Raw genomic sequence first — 14,058 nt, 5'->3', positions numbered from 1 at the left:
ATCACTGTGATAACATTAAATTACATGAAACACAACCCAGTCTCTTTTTGTTAAATGCAAGTTTATGTATGATCAATAATACAAAAGTATCAGTAATGTATAACAAGCTATACATGAAACAAAGCAACAATGCAGTCAAACATTCAAAGTCAGTGCTAGTAGGCTAACGTTACAACTGCAACGTACAGTTATAGCCTAAAAATATAAAGTAATGAAACTTATCTTTGCCCTCAGCCTAAACGATTTGCCAGGGAACAAATTATAGATCCATGAGACCAAAGATCGGCCGTTACAAGACTAATTATAGCTCAAGACACACCACAGAGACATCAGAGCCAGCGGGAGACGGCAGAAGGACTGGCCGAGGAAAGGTTGCCCTCGCCGGCTTTCACGTGCGCTGAGCGCGCTGTCCGCTGGAGCTCACAGCTCCGACAACGGCAGATAAAATGTTCAAATAGGCACTGTTTATGTAAATAAACCACAGATTTGAGCTTTAAACAACTACATTATCGACTGAAAAAGTCTTAAAACTACGTTTTGTCACACATTAACAGTAGATATGAACAAAAAAAAAGACATGTAAACACAGCCCATGTCAGCCATTTCTCAACGAGACGAGCTGCTGGCGGAAGCCCCGCCCATGACGCGAATTCGCATCTGTTGTGCAGTGAATGTCACACGCGATTCGCGCGAATTTCACGCGCGATTCGCGCGAGTAAACTCAAAATGTACACGCGTCCACCTTCGCGCGAATCGCGTCCGGTGTGAACGCCACATAATAATATTTTATAATTATTATTAAAGTATTTATTATTATTCATACATACATACATGCATTTTTGTCATTTTAAACCATACCACCCATAGTAAAACTGTTACTTTTATAAATGATTTGTTCAAGAATAAATCAAATTCATTTATTGAGTTTTATGTTATGATTTAAGTTTTATGTAGTTAGTGGTCAATCTGTATAATTTGAATCACAATATCTTAGTACAGATTTATCAAAACATTTAGGTTTTTTCTTCAGCAGTAGTGTCAATACAATATAAAAGCAGATGCAAGGCCTTAGATCACCCAAACCTGACATTTTAGGATGATTTGATGCCAGATGTATATTTGGAGTGTGTATGATTTAGCATCATGTCATACAAGCATACTATTTGTTAGTTCCAGCTTAGATAATATAGGTGAGCTACATCTTTGCATGTGACTGATTATAAATATGATGCTCATTTGAATATTGTAGGTGTGCATAATATTCAACTAATATCTTACTGCAGTCATTAGGTTCTGTCATGAATATGTTAATGTACCATCTGCAGAACTGTCGATCTTCATGCGCGCTCTCTCTCTCTCCCTCGCTCTCTCTCTCTCTCTCTCTCTCTCTCTTACACATTGTGCCATCTCTTTATCCAACACGTCTAGTTCAAGAAGTCAGATTTCATACTCATGAACCTTTAATAACACTTTTAATATTCCTTGGAAAGGTACAAAAACATCTATTTTTACCCTTTCTTTTGCACTCAAACACAAACTTTTTTTTGTTGTTGTTGCAATAGCATGTTGTTCAGTGACCAGTGCTGAGGTTAGCAGTGTCCTGCCCTCACCTCAGCTCTTGATTTTCTTGACTTGATTTCGCCCTAACTCGGTTTTGCCTAACCTCAGGGTTTTTGTTCCTCAAAGGTGGCATTGAACTTTAAAAAGCACATCCAATCAATAATCACTTAGCCACTTATCTCTGTACAATTATGGTGTTGTGGTGTCCACTTTTAAACTAACACTAAAATGCTAATTCTCGTGAGCTTTCCAGATCTTCTGTCAGATCCTTAATCAAGATGGTCATTGTGCTTCCCAGTTTAAAGGGTTAGTTCACCAAAAATAAAAAAATCTATCATTAATTACTCACTCTCACGTCAGTCCAAACCCGTAAGACCTTCATTAATCTTCGGAACACAAATTAAGATATTTTTGACAGACACAGACAAGACGAAATTGTTGAATAAAGTTGTTATTTTTGTATTCTCATCACTTCATAACATTAAGGTTGAACCACTGTAGTAATATGGACTATTTTAACAATGTCTCTACTGTCTTTCTGGGCCTTGAAAGTGGTATTTAAATTGCTTTCTGTGGAGGGGTCAGAGAGCTCTCGGATTTCATCAACAAATGTCATAATTTGTGTTCCGAAGATGAACAAAGGTCTTACGAGTTGGGAATGACACGAGGCACTCCTGATTAACCGCTCTTGTGTGACCCACTCTATGAACGTAGAAAACATCACATCTTAAGCAGCTGTTCACACAGAATGCATTATTGCGCTGAAAAAAACAAGACGCGGGCAGTGGAATGGGGAAAAAAAACGAAATATTAGACGCAAATTACTTTCTTCTAACTTGAACACGCGTTTTTATAATGCCGTTTCATGGGTTAGATGCTGTTATAGACGCAAGATGCAAGACACGAGTGCAACAGCCAAACACATCTGCCAAACATAAAAACAATTGGAAAAATAGCTCAATGGAATGCAAAAACCTGTAAAGAACTACTACTTTATATTTGATATTTCATGTTTGCATGATGGTGATAGGCTGAAAGGTGTTATTTTTTATTTTCTGTTTTTACAAAGCATTTGCTGTTAATAATAGCCTATTATTGGTGTTATTTATTGCTATTACTATTTTTCTTATTTTATATTATTTTTAAGTATATAGGATATGTTTAAGATACATTTGTACAATATTTGCCTTCATATTTCATGCATATTTTCAGCAAAGATATTTAATAAATAACAAGTCTTTTGTTTTACATTTACACCATGATGATCACTTCAGGAGTGGTGGACTTGGAATATAACTTTTTTTACCTTTATAAAGAGAATGTTACTTGAATCATATTGTAGTTACGTTTTTAAGTTGACTAGTTAAACATTTTGAGATTTCTTTTTTTTTTTTTTCATATCGCCCAGCCCTAGTACCAATAAATTCCTTTGTTTTGTTAGCTGGGAAGGATTTGCATGCAGGTATGATGTTCATTATTCATCAGGATCAGTGTTTATATGTTTTATTTACAGTTCATGTTAGTATTGTGTATTTACTAACTGTAATTTTCGTAACCTCACTTTGTGTTGTTTTCTATATTTTTGATGACAGTGGTGGATCATACCAACTTGCTAATTTTAGTGTATTAACAAAAACGTTTTTGTTATTTTTACGGTTTTATTCTGCTTTCTGAAAGTAATTACACCATTAAGCCAACAACATGACAGAAAACAAGAAACTAAATTTTTTAATTTGCTATTAGCTTCATTCTTGTAACATGCATAAGTCCTTTGCAAGCGCAGCTCCATTCTAGTACATTAGCAGAAATATTTTTTGACATATTAAAAGTTTCATAAATGAGAGTGTGCCTGGATGAAACTTTTTCTAGTGTTTTTCCTGCCAAACTGTTCCTCCACATTGCATTGGACAGCAGCTAAAATGTAAATTAGATGTGAAAGAAAGCATTTTAGGATAATTGGATGCTAATGCAAAATTAAATCAATACATTTAGTATAAGTTGGCCTTGGATATTATCACACTTTTTTCCAGTGAAAAGAGAAATTATGGTAATGCTTATGTTGTCCCTGACATCTGGCACAGTGTTCCACAAACTTACTTTATAGTCCAGCGCACTTTTTAGTAGCCTAACATCTCACAAACTTCTTTTGTCATCATGCTAATTTAATACTATACATTCTCTATATGCAACTGGAGGATTTGTGGTTCCACTCTGTGTGGTAAATTATAGCTTGATCAGTGTAAATAAATTACGAAAAAGGCAGTATGATACAGTGTGTGCTGAAAACCTCCCTACTACTTCTCCTCACCCATCTGCAGTAAAATCTGATGCTGTAGCTACTGTGAGTGCAGCTGACACGGCCCTACAGAGACGTGTGCTCGTTCATAGACCAACGTGCATCTGCTTTAGTGGACTTTGGGCCTAAACTCCTGAGCCTGACCATCAATCACCGTTTTCAAGTCGTTAAATCTCTTCTGTAGATATTTCAAATCTACTAGGTCGGTGAAAATGCAAGACCTTGGAATCTGCTAGCTAGCATACCCATAATGTCCTTTTATATCCTCAAAGAGCTCTTTAATGGAGGCGGTGAAGTCAGGGTTATTAGCCAGAAGCTGGAGTGAGATGGATAGAAAAATGCTGACGGTAGGTAAAGACATCATGAGAAACTCAGAGCTTGTTAGGGGTTTTATTATTTTAATTGACAAAGAGACAGCAAGCCATCAAAAAGCATGTGTCTGCAATGGCTTAGAAGCAGCTGGGACTAGATATTTGAAAGAAGTATCTTATACTTAGGCTACAATTATTTGATCAAAAACAGTAATACTGTAAAATATGTGACTTTCTATTTTATTACATTTTAAAATGTAATTTATTCCTGTGATAGCAAAGCTGAATTTTATCTTCTCAAGTTTCGTCTTAAGTTTCATGATCCTTTAGAAATCATTCTAATATTCTGATTTGGTGCTCAATAAACATTCCTTATTATTATCAATGTTGAAACAGGTGGGCTGCCTTTTTTGTGGAAACTGATAAAAAAATTTTTTCTAGAATTCTTTGATTAACTGTTCAAAAGAACAGCATATCTGTCATGACAACTCTAGGAGTGTTTGACATGGTAATGTGTATGCTACGCTGCTGCAGAGAAAATACAGGACTTGCTACTGCCAATACGAGACGCTGCTATGAGCAAGTAAGACATGCTGCTGCTGTACAATGTAGGGTACATGAATTACCCGTAGCAGATCTATACAGGTGGAGCTGGGGAAGACGGAGGGTTTATGAAAGTGTGCTGCACTAGTATTTAAGGTTGAGCACACAAGCTCATTGGCTACTGATACAGCGGTAACCCTGTGACCTATAGAGAAATATGTAATTGCAAGATAGTTAAGGACCTATCAGCCTATGTTATCTAGAGTTTCACAACAGAACTTTGTATTTATTTGAAATATATACATTTTTTGTAACAATGAAAAAGTTTTACTGTCACTATTAATCATCTATTTAATGCATCTTTGTGGAATAAAAGTATTAATTTCTTAAAATAAAAATAAAAACTTTTTATACCTGGATTTTTTTTAGCTAGACTACACTTGCATATTCAGATCTGATTGCATTTATTGCAACTTTAATTTTACATTAAAAGTTGTGTAACATTTGTCATTTCTTCCATTTTCTTTCTTTATATACACATCAGTAAAGTCAGTAGAGATTAGAAGTGATGAAAAGAGAAAGGTTTAACATTCTCCCTTTTGGGGCCAGAAATTAGATTCCATTAAAAATAATTTGATAAATAATCGGATATTAATGAAACCATGCAACACAACATTTCAGTGACCCAGTCATGAGAAATGTGGTTATGTGCACCATAATGGAGCCTCCCATAAGAGGGCGACTCACTTGTGTACAATAAAACAAATGATACGAGTCTTCTGTGCTTACATCATTATTTAACCATAATTCTCAAACACGCTACAATTTTTTTAAAATAAAAACAAAACAAGACATCTGTACCTTTAAGGATTTGCTAATAGTGATTGGCTAAATTTGTGTGTTACCGCTCCCAATCCAGCATGATGTTTACTGTAAAAGGCTAAAAATTAGGAGTGGGGAGGAGTCAAGAGCACTTCAGTAAAGGTACCAGCTCCAGCCACTAGCTCGGCCCGCTTAATGGCCAGTCCCTCTGGCAAGAGAAATCAGCTTTTCTCAACACTTTCTTTCTTTCAGTTTTTGATTGTCATGCACTTTCACTGCAAAAAACAAATGCCAGTAAATCACTTAAGGGCTGACCAACCCCCTCACTTCCACCTGCACGCACACACACACTCACACATACACACACCTCCCTATCAACTCCTCTCCATCTAACCTAATGCTTCTTTCTTTCATCCAGAAATAATAGCATATTTACGACGGTTGGAAATCTCTCATGGATGGGTTAGTCACCATTCATGATCATTGGCTGTGCACCCTGGCACTCATGAACACATGCACTGTGCACATAGAGCTCAATTTTGCTTCCTGCACAGTGTGTGACATAGAGGGGCCCATAAGTAATGTCCCATAAAGCATGTGTGTGCGTAATTGCCTCGCTATATACCTGGTTCTGTTTTTGCAGTCGATAATTGCGTGTCCTCTAAAAAAAAAGAAAAGTGCAAGTCCAAAACTCATTCGAACTAAGTAAACACATTTTGTCGCCTGAACTTTTAAAGCACACCACTTCTTGAAAAATAAATCACTCTGATAACATCTGACATTTACAAATCAATCATAAAATGACATTTTCTTTTATCAGATGGTCGATTTTTAGATGGAGATGGAGTGCGGATTAAGATTTAGATAGGTTTAGTTGGGAGAATTATGTATTGGATTCTCATAAGCAATCGATGTGAGTGGCCTCCGATATTGAAAAGGCAAATAATTCGGTCATGTAGCTAAAGTAATCAGCGAATGGACAGGAACCAAGGATCTTATTTGTGGGGCTGACTGCAACAGCTGAGAAATCAAATGCATTTTATATAACAGACTGTGGTTATTGTAGAGCTTACGTAAGAGAAGACAGGGAGAAATGTTAATCCACTGAACCCCAGTGATTTCAAACACTATCTAGTTATGTATTGGCACAAGGTGCGTTGTGTAATTTAATGAATTAGCCATCATAGACTTTCATTCCCATTGCTTTGGGGCTCTTTCAATCTAATTAATATAATCAAACTTATATGTTTATGTATATGTAATTATTAACAGATTTTAAGCTGTATTGTAATTGTCATGCAGTATGAAAATATGTTTTTATTTGGTTAACCATGTGTATATGCGTTAATCCATGGTCATAATAATTGCATTTTAGAGGTCTCATCCTGTGCGCTTTCTTTCCCATGTGCAGCCACATAGTAAACACTCATGAGGTGAATAAAGTCAAATAAAACAATTACACAGGCTCAGCTGTTTCCCAACAGTTTTACTTTGCCATAATTATTCATTCAATAGAATATGCAAATGTAACATTCATCACCATAACTATTTATACAATACTCAAATGCATTTGTAAACTTCACGAAATAGACGTTGCTTCTGGAATAAGACAACAAATGTAGAGGTCCCCTTAGTTACTGTTGCTAACTCGGACAAACAAACTGGGTGGCTAACTGTCTTGCAATGACAGCTGTCAATTTGAAACCTTGTCCCAAGTTGTTTTTGGACACAAAATGTAGCGGACCCCGTCCGATTGATGGCCAAACTTTTCTGATGGTTTATGAAGTTTATTGCGTCCCTTTTCACTCCAAAAAAAATCACTGTAAGAGCTGAACAAACATAGCATAAGAAGTTCGCATTAACGTCTCGTTCACAAACTATCTCTCTGTTGCATTATCATTAACATACACAGCAAATTACACAAAAACACCCAAACAACTAACAGTAAAAAAACATATACAGGCCTATGCCGTTCTGAGGCGTGCACTTGGAATAAACTGTAAACTTTGTATCAGCAAAACAACTAAACTGCTAGCTTTCCCTTTCACTACCCACATCGCTCCATATGCCCCGTTTCCACCGAAATTACCCGGAACAATTTGTACCAGGAACATTTTTCCCCCCAGACCCCTGCTACTGTCTGCGTTTCCACTGCGGTCTAAAGTAGCGTGAAGATTAGGCAAATTAGTCCGGTGATGTAGGACTGCGTGCGACTGCTCCTCCCAGTCACTGACGGACAGTAATCATTTTTGTGCGATACATGTCTGCAACAATAACAAGTATGGAGGAGATGCAAGCAGCGCTGCTTTTGCTAGTTATGTATTGGTTTTCTAAAGATGTAATTCACAAAACGGCGGAAAAGAGACGAGCACTGATACTAAAGCGTATTCTGAAAGCTTGTAAAGCTAGATTTAAAATAAGACAACGTATGTTATTATCAGCTATTATGGACATTGACCGTGAGATGGCTGAGATGAACGTGCGCCATCGGACAGAAAGAGCAAGACTTATATTTACTGAACGCAGAACGAACCTCGCAAAAGACTTTGAAGAATGCCAGTTTCAATAAAATGCTGCGTGAGTTCAACCAATCAGCATGTTCAGCGCCCAAGTCCCACCCACAAAAGTTCCTGAACTTTGGAAAAGTACTGCGGTCGAAACACACCGAGTACCACCCCAAAGTTCCTAGTTCCTGGGGAAAGTTCCTGTGGTGGAAACGCGGCTATAGACTATAATACCCATCAAAATAGAAGTCCCTCCTTAGTAAGACAGATATATGCAGACGGTAAACATATCTAAACTCACAGAAATATCAAAAATGCATACAAAAACAAATTAGAAGATAATCACAATAAAGTCTGTGACACAAAAGGACCACGTTGAGGAGCATTCAAGTGGGACTTAAATATGCCATGGAGGGGTATAAAAGATTTTAAACAAAATATGGTGGGAGATTAATTTTGGAAGCGAGGGTTTACAGATCACAATGCAAACGGGAGAAGCCCCATGTTACAGTCGTCACGATCACAGATGACAATATCCAGAGACAACACTGTTCATGTACTCAACTGCCATTGGCTCATCTGTGTTCAAAGGGAGGGGCTTACTAATAGGTCAATTGATTGGATCATAGGAAGTTGGAATGGCAGTTTGCAGTTAGTTGTGGAGGATGCATAGCCCCGCCATACGTCATGAAGTAAGCAGATGCCGTTTCAAGGGGGAGGGGAGATTCATGTTTTTGATTAAAGACAAAGTCCCTTTCAAGGAAAGTCTGTTCACTCGGCGGCCATATTTGCAACGCCTTCGGGCATCAAGTCCTATCGATTTGAATCTCAAAAACTGCTTGCCAAACTCACAACTAAAATAGCATATTTCAAATCGGCAACAAAATCTGACATGAACTGACCCATAAATTAATAAAGCATTGAAAATGCTTATTTTTTCAGGCTAAACCAGCCAATGCGCATTCCAGGACATATTCCGCCATTGCAGTTGGTAATCGTAGTGAACCGTATTTCCATATTTATAGTCTTTGTTAAAGATTATGAGTGCTTGTGAATTTTAAAAAAAGATGTGCGCGTTCTACAGGACAGGAACCTGTCCATTTTGATTTCATGGTGACTTGTAGTGTGATCGCTAACAGCGTCCTGGCACGGAACACCTACTACACTTGTGTGTGATACTACATCATTGCGACAGCAAACATCATCTATTACTTGGATTGTACACTTTTCAATGAATTCAATTAATTTAAGTATATTTAGGTTTATAATGGGTCTGGTTCTCACCTTATTGATGAACAGGAATTTGCTTGCGAGTAAAGCTCCATCAAAGTCAGCTGCCTCCGTAATAATCTTCTGACACGTGCAGCACAATTAAGTGGAAATCGTGAGTGCAGGCCAGCGAGGGAGCAATTGCGCCAAGGCAAGGTACAAGGCAACCGTGCCCAGTGTGAATACGCCCTAGTCTTCGAGTAATTACTACAGCCACAGCACATGAACTTAAATATTAATGATGCTTATGATAAAGTAAATCTTTGGGGTTTTTTTTTAGCAATATTAAATTAATCTAAGAATATATTTTGATTACAAGGCAAACATAGTTTTAATATAGAGTAAAATTTGAGTTTGTACTAACACTTTGTTCTAATTACTTAGTGTTTTAGTAATGCTATGAATACATGTTTTACTGCATAATTAGCTTACTTTTAATTGCTTTCCATTATGTGGATTTTAATATTCCATAATGCGGATAATAGCAAGCTTTTCTTTGTAAAAAAAACACTTGTGTGTCTGAGCCTTAGAGTCTTTTAGAATATTTAAGATTGGGGAATGAACTTGAGATATTATGTGTGGGGGAAATTCATGCTGCTTGATTTCTAAGAAACCTTGCCAAGTTGTAGAAATTAATATGCCATGAATATGTAATAAAACTACTTACATGTCAAGTAAAAATTATTTTGATTAGATGCATTTATTAGTCTACAGAAAGTTTGCTGAGAACGGTGCACAACTAATTCAAGTTAAATTAGATCAACAACATGAACACTTGATTAAATTATATGTCAAGTTTATTATAGGCCATCTGTTTTTCAGAAAGCTTTTAAACATGATTCAACAGTAGTTTATTTTTTTTGTCACCTAGCCCAGTATTCATATCGTGTTTCTTTTTTTCCCCTTTAAATTTGAAGCCATTTGGTGATTAAAACGTTTATTGAATTAAGTGCATTTGAAATGCACTGTAAACCGATGTTTTGTTGGTAACACAAACTACATATTTCCTATTATCTTTAATATGACTAAGGCTGTCAAGAGAATGCAAAACTAGTTTGACAATATTGTATGTCCCAGTTTAATTTGGTCATCCTTCAGTATTGGTTCGTTTTATGTGATATTTTACAGCAGTAATAATGATCTAATATTCTTCTTCTTTTTTTATAGATATCCTTCTCTCAGCACAGCAGCATCATGGACTTGGTGCAGTTCTTTGTCACGTTTTTCAGGTATGCATACTTCATTCATTTAAATTAAATGTTATGTGTAGTTAAACAGAATAATATTTGTGAATAAATTAAACATTTCCTTATTCTGTAATATGAATTGAGTTCTAGCTGGAATTTAGTGAGATAATGAAAGCTGGCTGTTGAATAAGCACAATAAGTGTAATTGTGTTGCCTGTGATGAAGCCAAATACTGCCACTCTGGCTGTCTCCAAAATTGAATGCATTTCATGTTGTTTTAAAACTACACTGTGTAACTTTTTTAGTCTATTCTTAGCTAAAAACACTTAGTTCTTTCAAAAATATATGTGCTCATTAATGTATATTTACTTCTTTCAAGTAATAAAGTATTCTCGAAAGTTTATAATATGCCATTGAAAATACATAAGGTAATGGGATCTAACGGTGGTCGCCATGTTGCCCCTCCATCTTGAAAGTACATTAGCCAAAGAGGGACATACCCGTAAATTCAAGCTTCACCTTTCGCGTTGTTTTAATACTCGATGGCACTGTACAAAATTCTCTGCCTCGCGCATGTGCGCGTCAACTTGTTCAGACTTGTCTGGTGCATGTGCAGAGAGTTTTCATCTCAGCGGCTCCAGTAACAGAGTTATACAGAGTTTTCCTGGCTTGTTTATTCCTCAAAAGTCTGTTTTTCCTTGTGTGGTATTTCTGTGCGTTAATAACTCCGTAAGTAATAAGAGTTATTGTCATTGTAGATGTGTTTCAGAGTGTGTCATCGCGTAATTCAGTTGATGTCACCTCAGAAGTATTTTTGTGTCAACATACACTAGCGTTGCTCACCTATTTGAATAATCATTCAGTTATTTTGTTATCAACAATGTTTATTCGTTTTTAGAAAATATTTGCTTGTAATGTATGTTGATGGAAATATGTATCAGGTCTGATCGGCATATTAACAATTTGCATAGCTGTCAACATTGAACATTGAAAATAAGGGAGATTTCCCGGAATCCATCCACAAAATAAGGGATTTTTTTTACACGATTCTTACCCACAAACTTAAAAAAAAGAGTCTAAAGAGTTTATAACTACACAAAATATTTTGATTTTGGCCGTCAGCGTCCTGATCCATCATTGCACATCACACTCATCTACCTACTCTCCTTGAAGTTTACTTCCCGCTACTTTTTCCCTCTTCCTCCCGCCCGCGGCTGCAACTGTCTTCTTCTTCTTCGATAGTAGCCTAAGCCAGTGTTTCCCAACCTTTTTTCAGTCATTTTATCATACGTTACGCTAGGGGTGTAACGGTACAGATTGCTCACGGTTCGGTTTGTATCACGGTTTTAGGTTCACCGTTTCAGTACGGTTCAGTATTTGCTATGTTCAGGGAAAAAAGGACTACTGTCAAATAAAAAAAAAGAAAATAATAAGAACAAATCATTTATATACAAGCAGCAGCACAAATAAATACTATCGAGCAAAGATACTAATAAAATAAACTATGCTTTTCAGGTTTTTCAGGTACGTCTAACATTAGTTTTCAGGTACAGAAATTGATCAAATGTAAAATAACATTGCATATTTGACTGTATAAATTAAAGATTAATCCTATTAAACTTACAAAAGCTATTCAATCAAGAGCAGTGAGTGATGTCCTTGTCTTTTGTTTGACATTAAACAGACAGCAGTAAAGGCTACTGCCCCTTTAAGACCTCGGATATGCGTCGTCTTTTCTGGACTGTATAAAGTTTACTTAAGCCATATACAGACTATGTCTGCTAGAATACTCATCAATATGGACATGTTGACATACTTTTTGCATGAGTTTGTCCGTTCAAGAGCAAGACTTGAAAGAAAACTCAATATTTGCGCGCTGAGAGACGTGTGCACGCTCTAGGATGAGTGCAGAGACAAATTTTCTCACAGTGCGCGCGACTTCTCATTCGCGTCTTCTGGCACTAAAACAGATAGTTGCGTGTTCTGAGTTAACACAATCAGAACGTAAAAATACGGGATATTTTACGGGAAAATACTAAAACGGGAAGACAGCGGGAAAAGAGCTAAAATACGTGAGAAACCCGGAAAAAACAGGAGGGTTGACAGCTATGAACAATTGTTATACAGAGCGCACTGCAGTGCTAACGTTAAAGCAGCGCACACACTTTTGTAACCGGACACCGCTTGTTAGCAGCAGCAGCGGCAGCTCCGCTCCTTTTAATGCAGCTGCAATTAGCGCCTATATATGGTACAATAAGCTCTGGTTTACGGTTACATTATACAAATGTAACTTATAAGTATAGTTATACAGTTCTTAACTGTGTATGTATATTTACCATCCTTATTTGTTCTCTCACAGAAACCACATTTATGTACATATCCACGCAAACCTGTTTATGCCTTGCAATTGGATGACTGAATAAACATTACTATCATCAAAGTTCAGTCTGGATTAGCTGCAGTTCTTTCTAGCTGAATAATTAGGCCAGTTAAGTTCCAACCATCCCACTGCGCACAGAATATCCCACAGGCACCGTGTCGAATGTGGACGAGGTCGAACTGGAAGCCATGTTAATCTTGGATTAAATCGGCCACCATAGGAGTTGAAACGAAATCGGAATTGAGAGGAACAGAAACTAAAATTCACTGGATGGTCATATACCATTTCACCACTAGATGGGGGAAAATATCACACAGTGTAGCTTTAAAGCATGATTATAAAGGACACATTTATGCGATCAGAAACAGCCATGTGTTTTGAAGAAACATTCACTGAAGATAATTTTTGTGGAAATGAGTAGCATTGAAAAATTCTTCATATTTAATTCTTCATATATAACTGCAGTTGTCTAATTTTTCAGTGAATAAAATACTTTTTTAGAGACTTGAAGGAATAGTTCACCTGTAAAGTAATTTGCATTCAATACATTTATATTTATTATATGCATTTACTCACCGTCCTTTCATTCCAAACCTGTATAACTTATGATATATAATTGTAATAATTTTTCAAACATAATAGGTGTGTATATCCAGTAAAAGCATCACGTCTGTGATACAAAAATACAAATATTTGAATGTACATAATCATTCAAAAGTGTGGGGTCAGTATAATTTTTTTCTTTTATTTAGTAGTATTTAAGGTGCTGTATGTAATTTTTTTGACTGCTAAAGCATATAACAGGGTTTTTGTACAGAGTTTTAAAAGTTGGGAAAATGCTTGGGACCCACTTTATATTAGGTGGCCTTAACTACTATGTACTAACATTTTAATTAATAATTTGATACAATGCACTTATTGTGTACATACATGTTTTTACATTGTACTTACATTTAAAAAAATACCTGTATGTAATTACATCTGTAATTAATTTCTGTAGTTAAGTTTGTAATTACACTGTTGATACTTCCCTTACACCAAACCCTACCCTTAAACTTACCCATACCACCACACCTGTCCCTAACCCTACTCGTTTCCCACCTCAATATCAGCAAAGGTGTTTTGCAATACAATTTGAACACAGTAAGTACATTGTACTTATTTTTTGACGTAAGTACATAGTAGT

The 14,058-nt window shown here is 36.4% G+C and overlaps 1 protein-coding gene and 1 long non-coding RNA gene across 2 annotated transcripts in view; both read left to right on the top strand.

Annotated features, from left to right (window-relative positions):
- LOC307142248 overlaps positions 1-14,058 on the top strand; it is a 673,051-nt gene that overhangs the window by 387,655 nt on the left and 271,338 nt on the right. The window lies entirely within an intron of this gene.
- Positions 1-14,058, top strand: part of atrnl1a (attractin-like 1a) — a 351,306-nt gene that overhangs the window by 209,360 nt on the left and 127,888 nt on the right. The window contains exon 26 of the mRNA XM_079843147.1: positions 10,473-10,534. Within this exon, the coding sequence (XP_079699273.1) occupies positions 10,473-10,534 (62 nt within the window). The remainder of the gene's footprint in view (positions 1-10,472; positions 10,535-14,058) is intronic.

The sequence above is a fragment of the Gobio gobio genome, assembly GCF_949357685.1.
Source record: "Gobio gobio genome assembly, chromosome: 18".
Taxonomy (NCBI): Eukaryota; Metazoa; Chordata; class Actinopteri; order Cypriniformes; family Gobionidae; genus Gobio; species Gobio gobio.
The sequence above is the reverse complement of the archived record's forward strand: the minus strand, read 5'-3'. Positions and strand labels throughout refer to the sequence as shown.